The 20,669-nt window shown below is 38.1% G+C and overlaps 1 protein-coding gene across 2 annotated transcripts in view; it reads left to right on the forward strand.

The window, feature by feature from the left end:
* BRINP3 (BMP/retinoic acid inducible neural specific 3) overlaps positions 1 to 19,505 on the forward strand; it is a 214,415-nt gene extending 194,910 nt beyond the window's left edge. For both annotated transcript variants that reach the window (XM_065649078.1, XM_065649079.1), the window contains one exon: positions 18,389 to 19,505. In XM_065649078.1, coding sequence (XP_065505150.1) covers positions 18,389 to 19,505 — 1,117 coding nt within the window. The remainder of the gene's footprint in view (positions 1 to 18,388) is intronic.
* Positions 19,506 to 20,669: the final 1,164 nt, after the last annotated feature.

Consider the following 20,669-nt stretch of genomic DNA (forward strand, 5'->3'; position numbering starts at 1 on the left):
TTTTAAAGAAAATCCCCCCTTGAAACAGTTCAGCTTTGCATATCCACTGCATTTGTGAGTTTGACTGTAACTCTTCTTTGGCACCCTGTGATAAATGGATGTGCACAGCGCTGGTGGTTTTCTGAACATCCCAAAAGCTGGTTACGCTACATTAAAGAACAAGTAAGCTATTGACATGAGCAATGAGTAGCGTTGTCCTGTGGTCATTTTTCATTTGTCATAAGCACATTAACCCAGGAGAAAGGTGAAATGTCTTAATGACTTCAGAGACACTGGCTTTGGCTTTTGACCGACTTCAGTGTTCATAGAAGATCTGTTAAAGATGTGACTTCTACAAAAACACAATTTAAAATACATCAGGCATCTACCAGAATACTTCCCCCCCGCCCCTCCAAATCTTTGTGTGTTTTTTTTAAGAAGTTCTTGCCTAAAACACAGATGATTCTAAAAGAAAACAGTTCTGTAAGGGCTAAAACTAGTAAGTGCTCTTTCCCAAAAAATTAGCCTCTCTTTGTTGAATTCCCATGTGAATTTACGGAATGTTTGGGCTCACACAACTTAATAGGATCTCCATCCTATGGACTATCTTCCTGCTTTCATAAAACTTAGAGGAACTTAATGTTTTTGATATTTCTAATCCTTTGCCAACTTTTGTAGATATTAGCCATACACTTCTAAAACTTGTTGGCAGGAATAATGAAGGAATTTTAGACAGTATTGATAGACAATACTGCTAAATAAGCTTTCTTTTCTTCAGATTCCAAGTGGGAAAACATGCAACGTGAAAACAAAACCAAGAAGAGTGGTTCCTTTAGAGTCCCAAATGAGAAAACTTAAACGGCAATGAGGTTTTCGGAAGTCCTAGCACCAGAAACAAAATTATGAGGATTTATCCTTAATAAATATCACATCTCCTAGTTTGATTTGTGCATAGATATATTTGAGAAATTCTCTGTGTTCACATATGACCACATTTTTTTCCCTAAAACTCCCTCAGCTTTAAATTATTTATTAAGCAGAACATCTATTCATTGCTTCTTCCTTTTCTTATGAGATGTCTTTTAATTAACAGTACCATCCTCTTGGACAGATTTTCACATGATATTTTTCAGCACTCAAAGAGCATCAAGGAGGTTTAAGCTTGACAAACATTTATGTGGAGATTTAGCAATAAAAGGAAACAGAAATAGCAAACATAACTGCATGGGTACATAGTAACTATAACAATGCTACAGCAAAATTACTTTCGTCTCTACAGATTCCTGGATATGTAAAGGAATGATCCATCTAAGACACACAAGCAGTTAACAGGGAATGCAATAGACCACATTAAAGCTGAATAAAAAACAAGCTTTCGAAATGACAACATCTCAGAAGAAATAGACTGTAAGTTTGAAGAGACGTATGAGATTGGGAAACCAACAAATCCCCTCACAATGTAGATAAAGTAGAATCTTAGTATTTTTTTTTTTAATCAAACCATCAGGGTAGGGTTTGATAAGTCAAAAATTGAACAATCATTTTGCCTATGTTCTCTAAAGTGACAAAGAAAAAAAAAACCCACTATAGATACATAGTGATCTAGTGGAAAATTGCAAATGTAGCAACAGATGGCAGGAAATGGAATTTGCTGTCTAATCGGGACAATAAAGCAGAACACAGTTGGGGTAAACTTGTTACAAAGGAAAAAAACTTGCAGAAGAAAATAGGACAGATACTCTAGTTCACATTTACAGATTCTACTAAGGACAATCTGTTTCTAATTGGAGAGGGCTTCCTGAGCCTGTAAATGTAACATGCATGCTCATCTAGAAAAAGTATTTGCAAGTTATTGTCATGCTGAACACAAGTGGTGCTCATGCACTGAATTAGATTCACTGCTTAGAGCCTACAGGACTCCGGCAGCAAACCAGGAGAATCATGAGTGGTGTCTGAAACATCTTCACAAATCACTTCCACTGTAGTGGATCCTGAGTAGAGGAGCTGCATATTTCTACAGCTGAACTCAATCACTGTTGTATCAAAGGTTCTGAAAACTTATTATACAGATGACTAATATATTCAACATGGCTCAACACTGACTAGAATGGTCTGAAATTCTCTCTAAAAGGGAGGGAGACATGGGAAATTTATGAGCTGTTTCCACTGCAAACAAGTGAAGAACTTGTTTCGGGAAAAGGCAAATAAATAAAAGATGACTCCCAGTGGATGCATACAGTACAGGGAAATCTGAGATTTAGGGACTCCAAATGCTTGCACTTCCAAATTTTGGATGATTTGTTTTCTTCTTTGTTTGCGTTTGTTGTTGTTGCTGCTGCTGTTTTGTTTTAAGGTTGGCGTTTGATGAGGAAAGGCAATGAAAGATGTAATGCAGTGATAGTTCTGAGTTCTCTGTGATGTGACTGCATATGACCCTCGGAATCAGCTTTGGGTTTCTTTGTCCTGGGTAGAGCATACTTTGGGGGCAGAAAGTCTTATCCATCAATCATTTCTGAGAAAGATGTCTGCTCAGGGAGAAAAAGAATTGCCTCTATGTCCAATATCTGAGCTAGGCATTGGCAAAAAAAAAAAAAAAAAATCACCTTTTATCCCTCCCCTTCTATCTGATGTGAGGACAACGTGCTGCTTTCACCCTTCCCCAAAATAAGAAAGCTTTTTTATAATTGCTCTGGGTATCACAATGTAGATGATATATTTTCCCCACTGTTTGCCAAGTTTCCTTAGAAAAAATTTGTAGAGCATCTTTCGTTTATGAGTAATAAATGTTCCAGTCATATTTAGAGGAAAATCTGGTCACTGTTATGTGTAAGGTCTCCATAATTAACACCATGTTTACCTAAGATATTCCAAAGGAATCATACATAAATGAACCACATTTAGAAATTAAAAGGTAGTCAAGAAGAAAGTAAAAACATGCTTTCCAACATTACAAAGATGGTAATTTTCTGCAGACCAGGATGAGATTTGGGAAAAGATTATTTCTCTTCTGGATGCAACAGTGCTAAAGCTAGGCTTCTGCAGAGGGCTTTTACTTTTTTGTTCATCTGTTGTTCACCTCGATTCCATTTTGTTTGAGGTCCAGTGGTTGTGTTCCTCAAGTGGAGCCCCCGACTCCAAGTCCTGATTTGTGCTTTAGCAAAGGGCATGAGAATTACCTACCCAAGGCACCCCCTCAGAATTCAGTGCTGCTGCTTGCTGCCTTCCACTCGTGTACCTGAGAACCATACTTGACTTTAGGATTATCTGAAGGATAAGTACCGTGATTTGCAGGTGGCAGATTATGTCTTGGCATTATGGACATTGCTTTTAAACGCACTCTAATGGGTTTGTGTTTTACATGTTTAACAGCATTAGCTGAATACCAGTTGGCTAAAAAGCATAGACATTTTTTCCTGGTGCACATTGTAAAAGACCAAAATATAAACTATGTTTAACAGTTCAAAAACTAAAGTCTGTAAAACAACTTCCTTGATAACCATGCTGTACTTCAGCAGGAAATTTTAAGAAATGTCAGTAGAAAGAATCAATCAAATTGCAGATCAGCAGTACCAAAAGCAATAACCCCCTTGGCAAGCAAACAAGGCTTTCTCCCACAGCCACTGAGATGAATAACCCTTTCTTCCCCTCCTCGTAATGGTTACTTTTATCCTAACATCTTCTTCATATAGAATTTGGGAAACTGTTGAGATCCACAAGTTGCAGCATATAGTGGGATGCATCAGAGATCATTCCATGGCACTTCAGGTTTCACATTTTCTCACCTATCTCAATTATTTGATCCTGGGAAATTACATGGTCTTGTAGTACCCAACATATCCTTTATTTCTGGACCTAAGGGTATAAATACTTCATTTAAGAGTTCAAGTATCCACATGTGGACAGGTAGTCTATGCAGCAATTCAATCCCACGTGAAAAATAAGAATTGAAATGGTTTCCATAGAAACTAAAAATATCCCGTGGAAACTGCTAGATAGTAATAAAAGAATTTGGTCAAGTTGTATTTGAATAAATAAGGATCATTTGCAACATGCTATTGTTTGCAAGGATGAGTGGTGTTCTTAAATATTTTTAAAATTTTATCATTGAGCTGCAGCTTTTAGTTGAGGATATGGTTTCTAACGGGGCTACAGGTTGATATTAAAAGTATTAGTACTATGTAAGAGGTTGATTGTGAATGCTCTGAAGTTAAAAGGATCCATTCAACTGATGCTATCATTTTTTTGGAGCAAGTCTATAACGAGGTAAATTAAATAGATGAAGACAGTAATAAGCATTCAGATAATAGTAATGTTTGACAGAACTATATTGCAATAACAGTAGTTTGCGCTCCTTATATCACATACGGTTTCTCTCTCTGTGAATGAGTGCTTGGCTGTTAAGAGTTAACTCCAAAATCAAACCAACAAGAAGCATTTGAGCAGGGTCAATTTTTCTTTAACTTTCCGGTAATGTCAATTCGAACTGCAAGTGGCCTTGTGAAAAACACTGGATTATGTGTGGATTTGGGCTTCTCAATCTGCTTGCCAGCAGAGACTGATTGTGCTGCAGAGGCAATGCAATTACTCACCAAGGTGAGAGTGTTTGTGTTGGAGCCCTGCTTACTTTCCTGGTGACAAGCCCGCTTGCCTTTGCTGTCAATCAAAAGTGCCACAGAATGGTAGCAGCTAGAGACGAGGGAAAAAGCATTAATGCACTGAGGGAAAGTGCCATAGCAAGCAGGCTGAAAAAGATCCCCCCCAAATCTCTCTGCCCCTGTAAATGCTCCCTTAATAGAAATGCTAAGTCACCTTACCCACCAAAATGCATATAAAAGACACCTCCAAAACCCATGCAGACAGACTGTGCATTAGATAAACAGGAGAAGCAGTGGATAATGTGTTTGCCTGAGGACATTAGGGCTATTTTTATGGCTAGTCCTTGTTATTCAGTGGTATTCACTGTGCACAGTAGGAAATCCTCTGCAGGACAGGGGGAATATTAAAGATCCAAACTTGTACTTTAGCTCGTGGCTCTGCAGCTATCCACCCTCTGTACTCGTCATCCCCTCACTGCATCTCTAAAACCTTTGTGAGCACACCTTACATCCTATTTCTATTCTTTTTTGTCTGTTTTGCACTTAGACTGGAAATTTTTCAAGGCAAAGGCTCTTGAGGCAGGTTGGTATTTTCCATATGGACAATGTCTTCAGGCTTTTTCTGTTGTCACTTTTATTGTAAATACCATAGCAAGTAGAATATTATTTGTAGAGTGTTGAGAAGAATGGATGGAATTCATTTGGGGACATCTTGGCAGTGCTGTTACCCTAGTAGAGAACTATTTTAAAAGTATCACTATGGAATTCTCTATGTTTCATGATTTGCTTCACAGTCTTAAAGTTTAGCCATCCTTTCTGAGCTTTACTCGTTAAAAGTGCAAAGATATTGAACTACAAGAGTTGTACAACATTGTACGAGGTAAATGTACAATATATGTATATAGTTTCCAAGATGAATATATATGGCATCCAAATACATCAAGCAAAACACAGCAAGTTGCTGCACATGGCATTTCATTCTGTAATAACTGAGGACGGCATTGCAAATTTCTGCAGCTTATGTAGCAATTTCCCTCCAGGTAACTCCCCAGAAATCAGCACGCTGCTTGCATTTCAACACAAATTTAATATCAGAAACTTCATTTAATGGAAATGCATTTTAACAGCGACACATAAGCACACAGTACTCACGGTTTCTCTCGAGGTTTGGGCTGTGACCAGCAAGTTACACTACAGTGATTCAGCATAGTGCTTCTTTTTTTTTTTTTTTAAGTCATCCTCACACCGCTTCTTGCATGTAGGAGACCTTTTATAATTTCTCTGTCCCCAGTAAAAGATTTAAATTTATCTCACTTTACTATTCTTCTCCAATAATTAGAATCATCATTCCTCTAATGCCATCGTGACCCTGTTCACTTGCTTCGGTTGCAGCCCTAAAGACTGGGTTTGGGAGGACTTTTTCAGAGGATTTATGTAGTGCTTTTAATTTTATTTTTTTTCCCTAGGTGAAAGCATCTAGCTTTCTGAGAGGGACAGATAAATCTTTCAGAGAGAGTGTAGTGTATTAAGGAGGAGTGTGTGCTTATATATATATATATACACACACACACACATAAATATATGTAGAAAGCAGACTAGACACCTTGTTAGCAATAGATTTCCTCCGGATTCTTCAGAATCCCACAGTGCTTCTAAACAAAGATATGTGTTAAGAATGCTAAATTTCTCTTAAAACATATGCTATTGTTCGCTCTGAAATGTTATATGTCACTTGTCAGAAGAATATATTCTTTAGCAGATTTTTTTTTGTCCTACAAGGAGATCGTATCTGCTCCAATCCATTTTCCGTTATTAATGTTAATTTTCAGAAATCTTTTCCAGTAGCAGCATGTTAGTTTCCCTAAGGAGGAATTTAAAAGGGATGAAAATATTTGTGGGTTTGATTTAATTTTCTTTTGTTTTGTTTTTAAACTATACTCCCTTAAATAGTAATTTTGTGGTATTAAGAAAGCTGTTCAGCATGCGGAGATTTTGTTTCTCCCTTTTAGTATTATGGTACATAAAACCGTGCAATAATGAGGAGGGGATCAATTCAACAGAATGAGATTAGATAACTAGATAGATAGTGTATCAAAAGTAATATGTTCTTTCTTTGCGACAAGATTTGTCATTTCTTCAGGATATGATTTGCAGTTGATTATCCTCATTTACTCTTCTCAAGGGGAGGGGATTTGCACACGGTCCCACTGCTACACTCCAGCATCTGTGATTTACTTTAACAGCTACCATGCTGATGCAGAAAATAAAACTATGGACAAAACAGATTGCCCCAACTATGTTTTCAAAAGAAAATGTCCAGAAAAAAATATTTTTAAAAAAAGTAAAGTTCAATTATATATAGGTTAGATATCCTAACGACTTTGGGTTTTTGACAGAGTTAAAAAGTATTATACAGAAGTTAATGGCCTCTAAAACCATTTCAGTGGTGGTACATATCACAATTCCACCTTTTCATGTGGTTCTGCCAGAAGAAATTTGGAGGGGTTACCAAGAGGTGTTACATATCCTGGCTTCTGCCACCAACACCACAAGCGCTTGTAGCTCCTGTGGGTTTTTCTAACCAAAGTGAGTGAGTTTTACTGACAAGTGGGAAGTACAAAGGTTTCAGCAATCTGCAAGAAGGATGATTCTGAATTCCATATGTAGATCTTTCAACAGCTGGTGGGGCACTGAAAATAGTTCTATAAGGTAAATCACTTTATCTTTGTAGTATTGTATATATTCCAAAATAAATTTGTACACCTTTTTAAGGTGGGACTTTGGTTCCTCACCGCCAGTTACCTCTACTAATTTTCCTTTTTTTGCAGATCAATATACAGAAAAATTACACATTATAATTCAGGATGTTGGCTTGTTTTTTAGGAAAGCAAAAATGTCAGAAGAGCAATTACTTAATATTTGCTTATAAGCATTATTACTATACTGTCTTTTTACATGCAACATGTGGTCATTTATATTAATACTTTTCCTATTTATGACCATTACACAAGTGGCATCTTATTACAAGACAAACATTATTATTTTTTTAAAAATAGCATGATACAACTTTTCTAGACAGCCTTTAATTTTCCTTCAGAAATTTAAGAGCGTCCCTACATATCCTGGCAGAAAAAAACAAACTTCTCTTCTGTAACATACTTTGTGCCTATATTAAAACTTCAAGGGTTTGCTCAAACTTATGGTTATTTTAATTTATTTTCAGTTGTTATAACACGAGAGAAAAAAGCACAAAAAGGTACAAATATAGCCCACTGAGCTCAGAGTCTTATTTAATATCATGATAAGCGAGGTATGAATACAGAACTGAGCTTTGTATTCTTTAATTAAACCCATTACTCTTTACTGGGAGATTCTTGCTTTGGTGCAATTCTTTGATTCTACATAATGGAAGAAAATGACAGAGTGTTGCTGTTTATACTACAGTAGTGTCTAGAGGCAACTAAATTTATAACCCCAATAGGCAAATAGTAGGAAAAAAATTAAATCATTATAAAAGGAAAAGAGTAAGTGACGTGTCCACAGTCATGGTCATACATAAAGATCGTGAAGAAGCCAGGAACAGAATCCAGTTTTTCTCTACCTCCATAATTGGAGCTGTAACAAATTTTGAAGGAACAGAAACAGATTTTTTTTTTTTTTTTTTTTTTTTAAATTTCAGTTATTTGTATCTGGGAATAAGGATGCCTAAAATAGGAACAGAGGTCCTATCTCAAAACCAGTAGGAAAATAGGAAACTATAATGGTCTTGTGCTGGTTTCACAGATGTAATAATGGACTTGCCTTAAGGTTACTGGCTGTTAATGAGGCTGTGATTTTACCCATAGCAGTAAGGTTTACTTCCAGAAAAACATACAATTTATGGCTGTTTTTCCTGGCACTTAATCTATTTCCATATCCAAATTTGGCCCTCACCACAGTTAAAACTTTGGATGATTTCATCAGCACAGGGTTTTTGGCATTTTTAGTATGGTTTAGAGCCACCCTGAGAATTACCCTTTCACATGATTTTTGATTATCCTGCAAAATATTTGAAAGGTTACAGCTCAGAAATTAGCTCCAGTCTCCAAAGCCAGAGCGTTCCTTCCCTTCAGTCCATTCATTGTTACATCTTATGGCAGTTATAGAATCATTTCAGTTGGATGAGACCCTCAGGATCACGGAGTTCAACCATAACCCACCCCTGGCACTGCCCCATGTCCCTGAGAACCTCATCTCCATCTGTCCAACCCCTCCAGGCATGGTGACTCCAGCACTGCCCTGGGCAGCCTGTTCCAATGCCCCACAGCCCTTTGGGGAAGAAATTGTTCCCCAGATCCAACCTCAACCTGCCCTGGCGCAACTGGAGGCCAAAGTTGAGCACAAAGAGCTTCAAGTGGCCATTGCTCAAGCTGAGAGACTTGGGCTGTTCAGCCTGGAGAAGAGAAGGCTCCAACAAGACATTATTGCGGCCTTATTGCAGCCTTATTGCAGCCTTTCAATATGTAAATGGGGTTTATAAGAAAGATGGAGAGAGACTTTTTACCGAGGCCTGTGGTGATAGAACAAAGGGCAGTGGTTTTACAGGGAAAGAGAATAGATTTAGACTGGACATAAAGAAGAATTTGTTTGGGGGTGAGGGTGATGAGACACTGGAACAGGGTCCCCAGGGAAGTTGTGGATGCCCCACCCCTGGAGACATCCCAGGCCAGGCTGGACGGGGCTCTGAGCAACCTGAGCTGGTGCAGATGTCCCTGCTCATGGCAGGGGGGGCACTGGGGGAGCTGGAAAGGTCCCTTCCAACCCAAACTGTGCTGTGATTCTGTGGCTGTGTACAGTTGTGCATGTGGCATTATCATGCCCTCATTTTACATATCTCTGTAAAAGTAGAGGGAGGGTCTACTTTCAGTTTACCCAAATTTATGACACTTCCTCAGTTTTCCTTCACACACAAAAAGCTGATTATGTTACAGTAAGATAGTTTGTTATTTTTCTAATGCTGTAAAGGGGCATATTAATCTGACTGTCACCGAAACACCTAGATAAGTGTTTTGGGGTTTTTTTTTTCTCTAATTACCCTTCAGTATACTTCTGGAAAATCCCACCTAAAATTCCACGGAATTAATGGATAATCTGTGGCTCAAGCTGAATTTTGCCTTCATCTAGCACCATAAACACAAGTACACACATACATAGATACATAACATATGAATGTATGGGTTAGTTTGTTTGTGGTTTTTTTACTTGGTTGTATCATTTTTTTTTTCTTTTGTGTGTGTGGCAACTTTCTTCCTCCTGTACAGGAATACTCTTATTTTTCCTGACACCTCTGATTTCTTTCATTCTGCTTTTGACACCATTAATTAATTTGACTAGTATTTCCTTTATCCCTGCTGCACTAGGGGTTATTATTTAGTAAAGCTCTCAAAGCTCATATTTGATTCGAACATCTTTAAACAAATAGCTGGTACTACAAAGCGATTTTATTCCTTTTTCAATCTAGCACAATGGTCATTATGAATATGGCTGTGTCCAAAAAAATCATAAGTATGTTATCTTAAAATGTTCTTTCCATAAGAATTCTTTGGTGTATGAGGCAGAAATGTCTCATAGTAGAAAAACTGTGTTATGAGAATTAAAAGGTTGCAACTGTAGCATAGTTAAAGCTACAAATCTTTGTAAATAAATTCATAACAGGCTAAGCAGAAATATCTTCTGAAACATTAAATACTGTAATGTAAAAACATAGTTTTTCTGGAATATCAGCTAGCCCATGGCAGTTTTGTTCTATGTGGTGCCACAGGTGTATATGATTTAATATAGAGGTTTAATTCCTCTGCTTCTCATAATACAAAGTCTATCTGGAATTTCAAAGTGACATGCAGTATTGTCTTCAAAATATAGAGTACAATCCTTAAGAAGGGTGGGGAATGGTGGCACAAGGGCTGGAGGATCTACAAATAACATTTCCATAATGATTTCATGGCTAATTAATGTCCTTCCTCTGTATGCTAATGGCAGGTTTCTAGGAAAGGCATTCCTCTAAGCAAAGGCTTTTCTTTCCTTTATATACATTTAGAAAAGTATCATATTCCTTCTTTACCTCACATTCTGCTTGCCTGGTTTTCACCATGGGCCACCAAGTCAGCCCAGACATTTAGATCAGTTTAAAGTATCTGGCTCGGGTGGAGCCAGCTGTGAAATTGTAAGTTGTGAACTCAGAACAGCTGCACTGCTCCTGTTTGTCATCATTGTGAGCAGGATTTGCAGCTGTCCTTGAGAGTCTCACTGATGTACCTGTAACATAAGCCGCAGTAAAATTATTTCAGGCATGTTTATCTGAGTGGTGGTTGCAGTAGTGCTTTAATTTTGTGAGGCTGAATAAACTAAAACCGATCACTCTTCTAATCCCCCACTGCCCTTCTGGTGACTGCACGGCTGGTAGTTTTACGCCAATTTCCAGAAGAAAAGTGCGTTCACATGAAGACCATTATCAAATTTAGTAGGAATTAATGTTCTTGTTATGAATCACAGCACAGAAACAAAGTGCTTGGAGTCTTATTTGTCCTTCCCAAGAGGTGATACCACAAGATCAACAGTAGGACATTTCAGAGGTGCCTGTAAGTGCATTTGGCTTTGGTGTTGCCATCTTACAGATTTATACTGGACTCAGCCTCCAAAGGAGGGGAAAATAGGTAATGGGTATTTTATTGCCTGTACACTTCTTGTTAAATTGTCTTCATTTTTTTACTTAGCGTCTGCCTCACTGAGTACTCATCATCTGCTACTGAGCCATCTGATGTACAACAGATGTTAAGTACTTAGTGATGCAGAGAAAGAGGTAAAAGTGTCGTATCACGATTAAATATCTGCTGCAGCTATTACATAAGGCGACCATACTACTTTGATCTTATATTTAATGTTACAGTGTATTGAACAAACGTAAGCACATGTTTTGGATTAAACTTGCAACTGCTATTGTTCAAATAATTTTTTTTAAGTAAACTTATTTCATAGCCTCCCCCACTTCCCAGCCCAAAGGGGGTGAAATACTTGAAATACTCTTTAGAATTAAGAAGTGAAGAGCCTTTCATAAAGAGGTAATGCAGTACAACTTCATATAGAATTATTTCACCTACCAAACACTTCAGATTTATATTTCTCATTGAGGCAATTCCAATCAAAAACCTGGCTGATGTTAACTGATACATTAACTTTCACAGGATTATCCTATTTTTTATCATGTTTATGTAAATGTGAGATTATATGCCAGGCTTTCTTTACCCTGTAAGTATTCCAGCTGAAAGCATGGTAGCCAACTGATTAGTGCATCCTATGCAACAGAATGTTCAGCCACGAAAGTCTCATCATCCAGCAACAGCAGCCTGATCATCTTGTAGTATAGTAGGACTGAATTTAAGAATCTGGAGCTGTTATTAAACCATAATTATTTAACAATCTGGTTCCCAGTAAGTTTTAAGAATTGAGAAAATTTGTGGGACATCGTCACACACAACCAAGTGTATTTGTATTGATGTACATGATCAAATAAATTAACAAGGGGTGGAGGCACATATTCATCCACATGAGATGTGGTTGATGTGGCCAGAAACCCTTTACAGTCAAAAATAAGATTGAAAGCTCAGATTAGTGCAGAACCAGTTTAACTAATGGGTAGGAGTATGTGATTTATCTGGGTTATCTGGCTCAGTGTTCCACTCTGTATAAGTCAGAGCAGAGGTTTGATGGTCTATTTCCTATACAGACAACAGGTATCCAGCTAACAGGAAAATCAATAATATTCATATTTTCATAGAAATGCCATCCTGGACTTAGCACTTATTTTGTAATTTTGTGCTGCTTTTGAATGGGTGATTTCAATGGCTCGATGTTAGTATACAAAAAAGTTTAAAAAAAAAAATCTAGAGAATTTCCAGGGAGCTGTAATTCATTATCTAATTTGATAAGAAGTATCCTCTACTTATCAGGCATTTTATTTCATTAAATTAAATATTATTTTATTTCTAAAGTAAAGTTGTGATTTCAAGTATATGATTCACCCAAAATAGCTTTTGATTATAGCTTATCTCGATTTGATGTTCATTGAAGTAACTAGGAAGATTTTTGCTGGTTTCACTAGGTTTGGAAGACAGAAGCTCTGTATCTCAGTGTTTGGAAAACTGACATATCAGGCCAGTAAATATAATTTTCCAAATCAAATAATACTGTTTGCAGTGTCATTAAAAGAATAATTGGAGAGCTCTTTCAACTCTCCCATAGAAGCTAATTGTCTTAATTTATTTATTAACTTCTATAAACAAGAAGCAACTGCTCAAGATAAGCAGCCTTTGTCACTAGTCCCCCATTAACACAGTGAGAATATAAATGATTAAATAAAACTGATTAAAGGTAGAATAACAGTGGGAATGTGTACAGAATGATGTGGTGGGGAATAAAGTGAGAAGAATTAATTATACTGGAAGAAAATAATAAAAATATACTAAATTTTGAGCAAAACTTCTTATTAATTTCAATGTGGACTTGAGGATCTTAAAGTCACAGATTCAGATTCTGTCCCTATCAAAGTGAGCAGGAGTTTTTCTTAGTGACTTCGAGAGACCTCCACATATCAACCCGACTTTGAAAAACAAAGAAACAGTAGGAGGATACAATGAAGTCCTATGACAGAGAGATAAGCATTTTTCTTTCTGGTATCACAGCAAGGAGTGGATCTTGAATATCTCAAATGGTGAATAATGAAAGAAAGGAATTCGGAGTGGTATACTCAAGTTTGCATAGAGTACTTAGACAAACAAACACTAGTTCAGATAAATAACTTAGAAAAATAAAGAATAATTAGACCTAAAATAGTAGAAAAAGGAAACCTAATAATAGGATTATAGAATCATTTAGAATGGAAAAGACCTTTAAAATCATCAAGTCCAACCTTTAACCTAACACTGCCAAGTTCAGCACTACCCCATGTCCCTGAGAAACTCATCTAAATGCCTTTTAAACCCCTCCAGGGATGGTGACTCCAGCACTGCCCTGGGCAGCCTGTTCCAATGCCCCACAGCCCTTTGGGGAAGAAATTGTTCCCCAGATCCAACCTCAACCTCCCCTGGCGCAACTTGTGGCCGTTTCCTCTGCTCCTGGCGCTTGTTCCTGGGGAGCAGAGCCCGACCCCCCCTGGCTCCAAGCTCCTTTCAGGCAGGTCAGAGATCAGAAGGTCTCCCCTCAGCTCCTGTTCTCCAGCTGAACCCCCAGCTCCCTCAGCCGCTCCCATCACACTTGTGCTCCAGCCCCTCACCAGCTCCGTTCCCTTCTCTCAACTCGCTCCAGCACCTCAAGGCCTTTCTTGGTGTGAGGGGCCCAGAACTGCCCCCAGGATTCGCAGTTTGGCCTCCCCAGTGCCCAGCACAGGACGGTCACTGCCCTGGGCCTGCTGGCCACACCAGTGCTGGTACCAGCCAGGGTGCTGGTGGCCTCTTGGCCACCTGGGCACACGCTGGCTCATGTTCAGCCACCCTTGACCAACACCCTCAGGTCCTTTTCCTCTGGGCAGCTTTTGACTTGACTGTCCTGCAGCCAGTGCAGCCAAGGCTGCCATCAGCTTTCACATCCTCAACCAGTTCTTCCCTATTTATGAGTAGTAGCTCCAGCAGACCATTTCCTCTACTCAGCTTGTTCAATACTTGCAGAAAAATTTATCCTCAGTGCATTTCTTTGCTCTCCTAGATTGTTCATGTCCTTCTATGTTAACCCCACCTGTCACATCACTGCTGGAATGGTTGAAGTCCCCCATGAAGGTCCGAACCTGGTGTCATGTTGCTTCCTCTGCTTGGTTAAGGAAGGTTTCAACCACTGTAAAGCCAGATTTTGACCTGTGGGAGGCATCTGCTTCTGACGACGCCTTCTGCTTGGCTGCAGGGTCCACAATTTTAAATTATCTTTTATTTCTAAGAGAATAAGAAAGCTTTCAGAATGATACTCCAGGGTGAATTTATCTAATTCCAGATGAGTGTCTTAAATAAAGTGGATATTGCTGATATTTTATGTACTTTCACTTAATTTACTTAATTTACTTGAGTGAAAGCAATAAATTTACAAAGTATTTGTTATTGACAACTTTTTTTTAAAAAAGCAAGTAAGGCAGTTGATTTGATTTTTTAAAAAAGAATTTATGTTTGCAAAGTGATCAAAGACAAGTAGAACTTCTTGAAATCTCTCTGTCTAAAATCAAGTAAAAAAAATCAAAATAAGGTAAAAATATTAGAAGGTTATTGTTTTGAACTTTATCCGGAATACAGAGAAAACCTCCTTCCACCTCATTCCCTCTAAAGTTCTTGGTCTCCTTGCAACTGCTCATGGACAGAGATATAGTTGTTTTAATAAGCTCAGTAAACTGATAACTAAGTTTTAGAAAGGAAACATACTTAATTGTGCAGCTATGTCATTTCATGCAGGCTTTCAGACTGCTGCTTCTGTCTCTTAACAAAAAAAAAAAAAAAAAAAAGAAGGAAGGTAGGCTCATTAAAACAAAAATAAGAAAATGTGACATTAAAGATTTTGCTTCTTATAATAATAGAAACAGTAGATTAGATCATTAATAAGGAAGAAAAATGTTTTAAAGACGGTGTGGCAGGAGAAGTGAGTAACCCAAACCTAATCAACCCTTCCCAGTAAATTAATTTGACTGGTTTAGGTAAGCTTGTTCTAACAATAGAAAATTCTCCTCTTCCAACAGTGCCATCTTCCTCATCAAGTATCCACCTTTCAGTCACCTCCATGGACCAAGAGAATTCCTCCCCTGCTTTCCCAACTCCCTTCTCTTCATCAATATACAATAATGCCATGATGTCCCTTTTTTCCTTTGGTTGGCATTCCCTCCGTTCCAGATACTTGTCCCATCTAACCCTGTTTTTCCCAAAACCTCTTCTATATGGAAAAATGGATGTGCAGGACACTCTTTCATTTATTTCAATGCCAAATAATAAGTGGAATAATAAGCAGTAATATCATATATCCTACCCACTGTATCTAAGAGGAAGAAAGGGCAGATGAAATGTAACAGGGATCAAATTAAAACTGCAAATTATCTCCCTTACCTTATGTGGTGGGTTAAGCTAGGCTGGCTGACAGATGCCCACCCACCCAGCTGTTCACTCGCTCACCCTCTTTAATAGGAAAGGAGAAGAAAATAAAATAAAAAATTGTGTGTGTCAAGGTAAGAACATCTGTCTGGAACCAGCTGGATCTATCTGGAATGAGCTGTGTTTGGTATGAGGCAGCCCCTGGCCTTTTCTCACAGAAGATATTCCTGTGCCTGCCTCCCACTGTCAAAATCTTTCCAGTGACACCCAATACACATCAGTAAAGAAATATTCAAATAAAATCTATCAGAAAATATCTAAAATGAAACTCCAAAAATTCATAGCCAACTTTGCCTGAGCTCTAAGCCAGGATAAATGCTTAATCTCCAAACCATACAGAAACTTCTTGTCCATACTAGCACAATATCAGATCCAGGCTAGTAACCTCTGCTGAAATACTAACATAGTCACACGAATCTCTTCCACTTTGGAGCTCAAGTACCATTAGCTTTCTTCTGAGTGGAATACATCACGCAAACATATCCTTAATGCTATAAACACAGTTGATGTTTTGTCTGAGTGAGCCAAGCAAGTTTAGTCTTTATGGATGACATTTTGTGATACACAGAAAATCTTTACAGTAAGTCTTCAAATGTTTATCCTCTACTGAGATTAATTCAAAACCACAGCTGTAAGATCAGAGTTGCTCTACTCAAAATGAGGTTTTCTGGAAATGTGCTCCTAATATATGACAAATTTTTTCAGAGGCATGGACTTCTGTTCACAAGAGAAGTGGAAGAGGATGCTAAAATTCACATTTACAAACCTGATTAATATCAGCTGTTGAACACACTTAACCTTGATACAGTAGTTGTGTGCTACCAACTGGTAGTAACAGTACAAGCAGAAAACTTGGAGATTAAAAAGCAAATGACATGTTCTTGAAATCTGCCTAGTTATCTGTCCAAGGTGACAAATCAAAATAGAGTGAAAACTTTATGAAGTCTATTGTGAAGCAAATCGCATAATCCAAAGATCTAAAGCAGGGACGTCAAACTCATTTCACCGGAGGTCACATCAGCCTCGTGGTTGCCTTCAAAGGGCCGAATGTCATTTTAGGACTGTATAAATGTAACTACTCCTAAAAAAGAGAAAGTACACGGGAACTTCACATTGCACCTGGGAGAGCAACAGCTTTAATGTTCTACTCAGTTTTGGACTGACTTTTATATTGTGACATTGACCTTGCTTGTAGAATGGACATTATGATTTTTAATCAGGGAATGAAGGAATAAACTTGCCCCAAAATTTTTGCTTTATGCTGACTTTCAAATAAGCACAGAGAAGAACGATGTTTAGGTATTCATGTCACAAATGTTATTATATCTGCTTATACTTCTAGAAAATATTAATAGACAATACATATATAAAAGAAAAAAACACCACGAAAAACCCACAAACACCAAGACAACCAAGATTCCCTCCCCTAACCAAAAAAAGAGCAAAAAATAAATAAACAAAGTCACCAGAGTATACACTGAATTAATTGTGTAATTTTATTGGTCTTTATTTTCATGTTTCTGAAGAATCAGACTTTGAGATGCCATAGATTTTTATTTTTAACATTTTATTTAACATATATATAGTTCAGGGAAAAAAATTAGATTTCTGAATTATTCAATGCTTAAGACAAATTCAGATACGACTTAAGTAATTCAGTAGTAAAAGAGACTCTTGCATTTTTATCTTTTATACAATTAATGAAAAGGGAAGAAACCGTATAAACAGTCATCTGTGTGGCAACAATAGATCTGACTTTGCAGCAGCCAAAACAAGTTCTTGGAACTGTGCATTGCTAGGAGTATTAAGAACTGAAAAATACAGACAAAGAAATAAGATAATTTTTCTCTTGACTATTTCCGTGCAACCCTGTTGTTCCCATTGTCCTTCTAGCAACTGTGCCTCATCAGCCTATACTGCTGGTTTCAGCACCAGTTTTCCCAGTGCGATGCAGGACATAAACTGGTGTTTCTAGTGAAACCAAAATGAGATGGCAAGAAGTTGAAGATGAAAGTTTCATCCGAAGATGAAAAGGAAACACAGCATTCTCACACATGGCTTCTTGCAGGGATATTGTTCTATTGGAAGTCCTTTAAAGAATTAAGACTGAACGTATTTTAGTGGTGTGTGGGGTCCTGTTTGCTATTCCAGGAAAGCATTTTGGCTCACAGTCCATAAATCAGAGCAGTTCCAGCCGGTAACGAGAAAGCTTACAGGCTTACAAAAATCTTCATGACGAAATAGAGAGATGGTATAGAGTTACACAGACTTAGATACATACAAAGCACCTCCCTGATCAAATAGTACGAGGAAAAATAATCTCAACTGCATAGGATTTCAAGATGTTGATTTGAAGACAATTAGGGAAAAATGGCTCTTTGTCAGTCTTCCTTGACAGAGGTACAAAGAGAACAAATACATGAACCAAATGTTCCTGTTGTGCCTGTGAGTTTATAAGGAAACTTTACTTTTGTGATTTTTGCATTGTTAAAAGGCAATTTATACATGTATTTATGTGACAGCAGATGCTGTCATCTGACTTTAGTGCCTTAATCTGCTACTAAAAACAGCTTTATTTTCCTCTTTCCCGTAAAAAATAACAAGGTTGTATTTATTGTATGCAGGTCTCTCTTTGTGTTAAAATACATTATTTTAACGTTGCAGATCTTCCAACTATTGGCTCAACCGCATCCAGTCCTTTCTCTACTGCAACGAAAACGGCCTTCTGGGAAGCTTTTCCGAAGAGACTCACACGTGCACCTGCCCTAACGACCAGGTTGCCTGCCACGGGTTCCTCCCCTGCACGGTTGGGGACGGCTCGGCATGCCTGAGCTGCGCTCCTGACAATCGCACCCGCTGCGGGAGCTGCAACGTCGGCTACATGCTGAGCCAAGGTCTTTGCAAGCCTGAGGTGGCCGAATCGACAGAGCACTACATTGGGTTCGAGACTGACCTTCAGGACATGGAAATGAAGTATTTATTGCAGAAGACAGACCGGAGGATTGAGGTCCATGCCATTTTCATCAGCAATGACATGCGCCTCAACAGCTGGTTTGATCCTTCTTGGCGCAAGCGAATGCTCCTTACTCTTAAGAGTAACAAGTACAAGTCCAGCCTGGTCCATATGATACTGGGCCTCTCTCTTCAAATTTGCCTAACTAAAAACAGCACCTTGGAGCCCGTTCTTGCTGTTTATGTTAACCCTTTTGGGGGCAGCCACTCTGAGAGCTGGTTTATGCCTGTGAATGAAAATAATTTCCCAGACTGGGAGCGGACTAAACTGGACTTGCCCCTTCAGTGTTATAACTGGACGCTGACTCTGGGCAACAAGTGGAAGACATTTTTTGAAACCGTACACATCTATTTGAGGAGTCGAATAAAGTCAAATGGTCCAAATGGCAATGAGAGCATCTACTACGAACCCCTGGAATTTATTGATCCCTCAAGAAATCTGGGCTACATGAAAATCAATAACATTCAAGTGTTTGGCTACAGCATGCACTTCGACCCAGAAGCAATTCGGGACTTGATTTTGCAGCTGGACTACCCCTATACTCAGGGATCGCAGGATTCAGCACTTTTGCAGTTGTTAGAGATACGGGATCGTGTAAATAAACTCTCTCCACCTGGTCAACGTCGTCTAGACCTCTTCTCTTGCTTGCTCCGTCATAGACTCAAACTGTCTACCAGTGAAGTGGTGAGGATCCAATCTGCTTTGCAGGCCTTTAATGCCAAATTGCCAAACACAGTGGATTATGACACAACCAAATTATGTAGTTAACCATAAATGTGAAGCACAACACAAAACCTTGAAGGAGTTTTTACAGTGCTTTTGTGGAACAGTTTATGTTTGGAAGAGTAAATTTAAATTGTCTTTTCAATATCTGTCTTATATCAGTCAATACTGTTGGATGGCAATTTACACACATGAACTTGCTGACAATGAATATATTATACCTGCAGTTTTGGTTTATGAATGAAATAAGTACTGACACCAGTCTAGAAGACATTGTACTTTTTACAATAAATTTCATTTGTAATTTTATATGTTCCGTGGCAATGCTTTTGTGCATTACATCCTCTAGAGGGAACATAGAAGGATACCAATAAAATTTTGTAGCAGAACAGTTATTAAAAAGAAATGCTGTGGGATTCTTTTTTCTTACACAAAAGTAGTAACCTTGATACACTTTTGTGTGTGTTGAATACAGGAGTTGTAGTTGAAGAGAAGATAGTGATTGAAGATTTTAACAGAAACTGTAGAAAAATCAAAGCCATATTCTTAGGATGTGGATCTAAATGTTCACGCTGAGCTGAAGTGACAGCTGTAGTGATGCTTTACTTGCTACACCTGAGACTTTCTTAAGGCATGCCGTTTTCAAGGTGCTTACTATGACATGCAGGCTCCCAGAGTGGTAATATTGAGTGTTTTAGGACAGACAGGAGGTTAGAATTGTGAGATGCACAGTAATGAGAGGTCACATTGGCTCAATAGGAGTTCGGTCAGAGGCTGTCTTTGCAACTGATGTTACTCACATTACAAAAGGAACAACCTTTTCCAGCCAAAGCGCTTTTTGAAAGTCTCCATAATCCTTTGCTTTGCATATTTATAGAAAGAATTAAGCACATGTATACATTACCTCCTCCCAAATACACACATTATAATATTTATCTAGAATTATCTGTTTTGAACTAGTTACCTAAATACCAAACATGCTAATTAGATTCGAAGTCATTAAAAAAATTTCCCTGAAAATGCGACTGTTTAGTATGTGGATATTTTTTTCCTTAGTGAAGATAATATCCTTTTGGTGCCCTTTTACAGATAATGACAGTTATTGAAATCTCATTCATAGAGCTGAAAGTGCAAATAAATATGTCGTTATCAATTAATGAAATTAATTAATGTGGATCAGAATTAGGCTCTTTGTTATTTTACACATTC

Source organism: Caloenas nicobarica, chromosome 20, assembly GCF_036013445.1.
Source record: "Caloenas nicobarica isolate bCalNic1 chromosome 20, bCalNic1.hap1, whole genome shotgun sequence".
Lineage (NCBI taxonomy): Eukaryota > Metazoa > Chordata > Aves > Columbiformes > Columbidae > Caloenas > Caloenas nicobarica.